The sequence below is a fragment of the Atta colombica genome, unplaced genomic scaffold (assembly GCF_001594045.1).
Source record: "Atta colombica isolate Treedump-2 unplaced genomic scaffold, Acol1.0 scaffold238, whole genome shotgun sequence".
Classification (NCBI taxonomy): domain Eukaryota; kingdom Metazoa; phylum Arthropoda; class Insecta; order Hymenoptera; family Formicidae; genus Atta; species Atta colombica.
Window position 1 is genome coordinate 2,380,259 of NW_017259336.1, and position 7,769 is coordinate 2,388,027.

The 7,769-nt window shown below is 27.0% G+C and overlaps 1 protein-coding gene across 1 annotated transcript; it reads left to right on the plus strand.

Annotated features, from left to right (window-relative positions):
• Nucleotides 1-777: 777 nt before the first annotated feature.
• LOC108688664 (protein anoxia up-regulated-like) lies at nucleotides 778-6,228 on the plus strand. The gene is made up of 5 exons (XM_018194995.1): nucleotides 778-805; nucleotides 901-959; nucleotides 1,568-1,738; nucleotides 5,234-5,437; nucleotides 5,920-6,228. Exons 1-5 carry the CDS (start codon nucleotides 778-780, stop codon nucleotides 6,226-6,228), a joined length of 771 nt encoding a protein of 256 aa, XP_018050484.1.
• The last annotated feature ends 1,541 nt before the right edge of the window (nucleotides 6,229-7,769 follow it).

Here is a 7,769-nt window from a genome sequence, read left to right on the forward strand (position 1 = left end):
ATTTTATCAAAAATAGAAACATTATGCATTATAAAAGGAATTTAATTAATTATTTTTCTACTTTATTTTTCTACTCTCTCTAAGTACATACGCAATTCTACTGCGATCAAGAAATCATGTGTGTATCTTTTTTTCAGAAAATTTTAAAAATTTAGCTTTTTTTTCTTATAATTTTATACAATGATTGTAAAATTGCACAAAATCTTATATATTTATTTACGAATGCATTGCGTAATTATGTATCGATTTCTATCCGTGCGATTCTTCTCTGTAGAATTAAGGAAATATCGATTACATAAAAATAAAAAGAATACAATTCGGATAAATTTTCTCTTAGTCTTTGTACTTAAAAATATCGGTTAAGCATGTGTCATATCATATTATTTTACAAAAAATTATTTTACAAAATTATTTTACAAAATTATTTTACAAAAAAATAATTTTACAAAAAATATATATAATTTTTTGAAACATTTTATAATTGTATTGAATTATTTTACAGAAATGTAGAACTCAAACTGATTGGCTGGCTGATTGCTATGAATTGCCGTTATGCACATTATCTTGTCTTCTTCTACCATATACTGTAAGTGCATAGCGGACACACCCTAAATAAATCGCAGAATAATACATAACTTCACGTAACAATATCATCAGATTATATTTTAAAAAGCACTAAAACCATTCATTCGTTTTTATCATCAAACCAAACACGGTGCGAATTTATATGGTTTATTATGATTTTTTGATGAGTACGACGTGCATTCATTCATCATAATGAATACTTTCTATATTCTTTACATCAGTAAGTACGGATTATATGATATTAATTATCGATATAATTTTATATTTAAAAAATAAGTGACATTTTTCTATTCTAACCAAAATGCCGTTTTCCAGTCATACTGATATTTGGAATATCCGATTGTGGACGAGTTCATAAAATCCCAATCAGTACAGTAAGTTTTAATGCATTTTATTTGCTAGAAGTTGTTAGTAAATAACAGTCAGATTTCAATATTTTCAATTTATCAATAATATAATAATATTATTACAGTATTTGACATTAGGGAAATGTTCGAAATGAATGACAATTCGAAATTGAGTTTTAATATTTTCGTCTTCTATTTAAAACGCAACATGTATTTAATCATTAAAGTTAAATTCATTTATGAAAATATTTTATTCTTGATTTTTTAATTATAATAAAAATGCATATGTATAGCCATTCGTATTAATTTTTAGCGCATTCAGTCAGTTTAGCGCATTCGTATTTGCATATGTTTCACGCTGAATGAAATGCATATGTAATGGTTTGTTTTACAATTAATTTATTAATATGTATTGATTTATGAATTATTAATAAAAAAATGTTATCAAATTCAAAAAAATTTTTTCTCTTTCTTTCTTATTTTCTATTTTATAATAATATAAATTATAATAACAATAACAGAACAATTAGTATTCAATACTTGAATAGAAGAATTGCAATAAATATGCATTTACGCTTAAAGTACTGACAGACATTGGTTAGGTAATAGTATTGTTTTTTTTAAAACAATTACAGAATCAAAGAAATATGCGTTATACTGAAGACGCTAATTGTCGCGGTGTTTTACCAAATACTTTACAGAAGAAAGCTGTTGAAAAAACAAGTAACATCGCGCAGAAAGCGGCGCAGGAAGCGAAAGCCGCGTCCGAAGCGCAGAATATCGCTGGGCAACAAGCAGCTCGTCAGGTATTTAATTATGTTTTTTGAAAATGTTTTGCTTAAACATTTAACAACAATACAAATATGATGTAACAAAGAAAAAACCGATGTAAGTCGATTCAAGTTATTCGTGTAAATATACATTATAATTTAATTAAATACAGTCGAACTCTACGTTTCAACTCTAGTATTAGGTCCTCTTCAGTGTAATTGAATACGATGATAGCAGTCCATAGTGTTGCAAAATTAAGTTGTATAATATTTGAGTCGTCAGATCATCATTAAACTATGTCAATGTTTGAAATCTTCTAAGTCATCTGTTGTATTTTACTGAATAAAACAAACCTGTTAGAAATATTTTACTAAAAAGAAAGTTAATATAGTCAAATTAAAAGTTATTATAAGTCAAATTTGATAAAAATCTTACACAGATTCAGATTAACAATGATCTATTACAAATATGATGTGACTACAGAGATAAGAGAAATGTCATTACTAAGTGAGAGGCCAATTCACAATGAGATAAAAAATGTGATGTTTCAATAAACAAAGTTCTAGTAACATATAAATAATAAATACTCAAATTTTTAAAATATCTTCAATCTTTCGCGATCAAATCACAATATAATGCATTCAATAAGTTAGTGTCGATTTGCACATTTAATCCATTTTTTTATAAAAATAGCCTCTGAAATTAGTCGTTTATTGTAATTCCAGTATCATTACGTTGTTACAATCAAACTCATAGTTTTGCTCAACCCTATATTTTGTGATAATCGACTGTGTTGTGGTATTTCTATTAATGTGTTTCGATGTTCGCTAATTTTTGTCTTTAACAATCTTTTTGTTTGTCCCACGTAGGATGCGTTACATTCTTGACAATTAACTATATTAGATCGAGAGTAAGTTGGTAATTTATCCTTCTGATCTTTTGTGAAGGAGCTTAATTTATTGATATCCATATAGGCCAATTATATAAATTGATTATCTCTGAAGAATCTTTTAAATTTGTCCGAAATGTATGGTATATAAGGTATTGCGAAAAAATTAAACTTTCCCCCTGTTTTGTTTATTCCTGTTCGAATCTACTACTAAATAATTATCAAATTGTTTGAACTTAGAAATTAATCATTTTTTAATATTCTTGAAAATTAAATTCAATGAGTATCTATTTCTTAATAATACTTTAATAATGAATTCAATATTTTTATTATAGAACATAGGATGTGATAATAGTAATAGGTACTCTGTCAATTAAATTAATGATTGTTTTTACTTTATGACATAACAGATGGCATAAAAAAAAGTTTAAATACCTACTCAAAAATATAGGTTTTTAATATCAATTGTATATTAATTTATTATCATATTTTATTAAAATCTAATCTAAGAAATTTAATTTGAAATGATATTCATTAAATGTATTTAATATCAAAATTTTCTTTTCTTGAATAGATAGAGCAATATCATTCACATATCTATAGTAAAAATCTAGGATAAATTTTAATTTATTAAGTGAAGCCTTTTCCAAATCTTGCATAACCTTGTATTAGTTGCTACAGGGGATTTAGGGATCCCGTGGGTACTTCAAAAGATTGTTTATAGAATTTATTATTAAAAGTGAAATACATAGATTCGAGCACTAATCTTATTGCGTCAATAAATTTATTTTTTGGTACATTAATATTGTTTTCTATATTTAATCACTTTCTTTCTACACTCTCAATGACTAAATCTACTAGAACATTGGTGAAAAGAGATACTACGTCGAATAAAACAAGGACGGAGTTATCCGAAATTTATTTGAGATAACTCATTAGCTAATTGGAAGCTATTTTTTTACATGTTCTATCGATCCTTCTTACAAGCATCCAAAATCTTATATATAAAAAAACTGCTAGATTATGCAATGGACTTCCTATAGAAGAAACAATAATATGTAATTATTTTGTGGATTTTAGGATAACTGTATGTTCTCGATAATGTTGCATTAGATGAATTAAGAAAATTATATACTATGTCTGATCAATCATGAATTCTCGCCGCTTCCATGTCTTTAACAATGTTTTTAAATCCCTCAATACTTTGTTGATCGAATTGGACTTTAAGATAGTATATCCGTGCTTAGTAAAATTTCCATTTTTTTTATATTAATATAATATAATCTGATTTATCGATAACAACTATCACATTTCCCTTATCTGCACGCGATAAATAAATTTGTGGATTGTCTTTACTAAATTGTTTGGTCACAGCTAAGGAATCTAATATCTCATCATCTGTTCTGTTACATTTTTAATATATTGTAAGTATGGATAAAACTTGTTTCTGAGTTGTATTTACATTGTTGGTCTTTAGCTTTGATAAATTATTTTCTATATGTTTCATAAACTCTAACGTGATAGATTCCATATTGCAAGGAAGGAGACAGAAATTTTCACCTAGTTGTAATAAATTTTGGATTTTTATCGGAAAACTTATACTAGAGAGATTTATAAACCAATTATTGTTGAATATTTTAAATTCAAATTTGTTTTGATAATATTTAGACGGATTCAATTCTACTTCAAAAGTATAATTATTAAGTAATTCAACTGGCTTTTCAAAACTATTTTTAGAAAGTGTATTATTAATATTGGAAATTGCGTTATTGTTGTGTGAAATCTCTTCGTGTACTGTGTAATAATATTTCCGTTTCAATTTTATCAATTCGGTGATTGTAAAGTATCACATCAAAAATGTAAATTATCAACAGAAATGAATAGTTTGCTGTCAAATTACTCAATCTTAAAATATTTGATACTTTCTATCATTATAGACGACTCAAATGTAATATAAATCAATTTACTAAAAACATAATTAATAAATTACCATTCAACACATACAATGAATTTTTCCATTCTCAGGACTATTCATTACATAGATTGCACGGCAGGGAGAAAACGCATGTTAAATAAAATAAAATGGTTGGAATCAAAAGATAATAATCAGATCATAATATTATACAACTTAATTTTGCAACACTATGGACTGCTATCATCATATTCAATTACATTAAAGAGGATCCAATAGAGTTGAAATATTTGTCTGTATTTAATTAAATTATAATATATATTTACATATAAATAACTTGTGTCGGCTCATATTGACTTTTCCTTTGTTTTATCATATTTGTGTTATTTATCTGAGGAACCTTTATTTATTTAAATTTTATATTTAACAACAAGTTTTAAGGTGACTTCAAAATATTTTACAATATTTTGCTCGTCTGATATTTTTTTAATATCTTTTTTTTATATATGGGACTATTAACAAATTAACAAATTAAGAGAATAATACTACTTTTAATTTTTTCTTTATTCCGTCATCAATCTATATACCAGTGGATATTATCTGATAAAACTTTGCGCATAAAATTGCTATAGAATTAGCGGCACGCGAGCGATCTGTGTTGTTAATTACATTCGTGCAAGTGTGTTACGATCGGTATTTTGTTAAGGAAATGCTACGTGTACGTAATAGGTAAAGGCTCAACTGGCAGAGAAGGCGGTTCAAGCTGCGAAAGCCGCCGAGGCGGCCTTATCGGGCAAGGAAGCGATGGTTGAACAGCTGCAAGAGGAAGTGAAGGAAGCAAGATCGGTGGTTCAAGAAGAAACATCTTCCTTGCAACAAGCGCAGGCTAACGTCAATGTCGCAGTGCAAGCGGCGCGGCAGTCACAAGATCAGGTACATAATAGGTAAAAATCAAGATATATATAAAGGTATATAAATCACAATACAAATTAAATGCAAATAATATGTAACATTAGTATGACATTTTGCACTTTGTTTTCAATTTAAATTACTTAGTGTATTTAAATAGTCTTTGTGTTTGAATTTTAACATTAGCCTTATTTAACTCTTCAGATTCTTTGTCTTTTTCTTTATTTCTTTATATATTTAACATGATTCATTTACCTTGGTGAATAATATTTAACCATATAATGCTTGATGAAATTGATAAAATATATAATTGACTATATCGGTCATTATCTGCAAATCGTCGACTTAATACTGACTTTAATACATATTAGTTTATAAATTTTAGCAATCTGTTTAATTAAAAATATAATTGTATAAATTTATAAAACGTTTTAATTATGCTTTATCTAAATTGATTAAATTGATTCTGTGCAATTCTATATACTAACAATTTTTTAAAACTGTAGCTGAAGACACTAATGAACGCAGTGCACACAGCCAAATCGAATGCGGCAAATGCGCAGGCAGTTGCAAATGGGGCACAGAGATCGCTGCGAGAAAAAGAGGAATTGCTGGAAGCAGCCAAGAGGCGAGTGGATGAACTATCAAATCAATTGCAAAGTGCTCGGCAAGATCTTGTGAATACGAATCGCGCAGCAGCCAAAGCCAATGCTGCTGCGAACGAAGCGAAGGCGAACGCTGCTAGAAACAAAAGAAAATTAGCACATTTCAGAAAAATGCGTGCGCCACGTCTAAGAGCAGAAGCTTCTTCTTGAGCAGAACTTTCTTCTACATATTATTATATATCGAAAAACTTATCATTACACATTTAAGCAAGACTTACATGATTTTTTTTTTAATAGCTAAAGTGTTAATTCTAACGAATTAAAAAACTAGCAATTAAAAGCTAAAAACTTGCAGCTCAAATACAAGTTATATTTAAACATTTTTTTTACTAATAAAAAGATATTATGTCAACTTTAATTTCTTAAATTATGTCAGTTATTAGCGAGATTTAAAGTGTAATATAGCCGTTACTGCATAAAGAAGAAAAAAATTCTTAGTATCTTTTGAAAATAAAACAATAATAATTGTACCAACAAATATATAATATTACAAACAACATAAAATAAGAATAATCTGATTAAATTCTTTGTCTTTTATTCAATTTTCTTGATAAAATGTTTTGAAGGTACTTTATAAGATGTAAATTTTAGCAATTCCATTTACGTATAAGTAAATAATATAGCGTAATAAGTAGATTTGCGATTTATACGACGTAGTAAATATTATATAAATATTATGAAATTATATAAATTATGAAATTATATAAATATTATGAAATATTATAAAATTTTTAATTATCTTTGGAAGAGAGAGTTTACATAATTTATGAGAAAGAGAGAATCTCTTACAAGGTAAAATATATTTAGATAAAAAATACGATAATTCTTTTTGCGTACATTTTATTAATAACTAAAATTTCAGGAAATATTATATAGTATATTTATGATGATTATAATATTTCCAAACGTCAAACTAAACAAAGATAATGAAATCAGTAACATTGAAATAGGAAGCTAAGACCGTCTCTAAGAATCAAATTGAAAAACATCTCAATGAAAATGATCTGTCAGGTAATACTAATTAACTATCTAATGGAAAAATGTTTATATGCTATAATTTTTTATACACAATTATATAACATTGTACACGTGCTGACATTTACATTGAAATCATGACTTAGTTCATGAATTGAAGCGGGCGTTACGCTTCGATTATTTCTTACCTTTCTAGAACGCCACAAATGTAATTCCGTTCACACCTTTGGTGTAATATTCCAAACGCAATGGAATTACATATCCATTATCTAATTAGAAAAAAAATGTAGGAGAGAAAATGTACATTTGAGACAATTCCCTACTTTTGATCGATAATAACTAGTATTTTCTTAAATTATAAATTTTCTCACGTGTAGCAAAAAGACTTTCTCTTCGAATCCTTGGCTTGTAAATCCTTGATTTATATTTAGCCCTTTCATAACGCTCCATCGATGGCTCGTTGATTCTGAATTTTTATTATCCAAGAAGATTATACATGTAGATAATTAAATACGATGCGGTGAACTTGTTAAGTTTATATCAAGCTTTGAAAGTGAAAATTTTTTAAACATTTTCATTCCGATACCTCGTGAAATTTAATCGCAAATTATTAGCAATTATTACGACAAAGTTGATACTGTCAAAATTCAAACTATCACTAAAAATTTTTTTAATGTGCCTATATACGTTTATAACATCATATATATATATATATA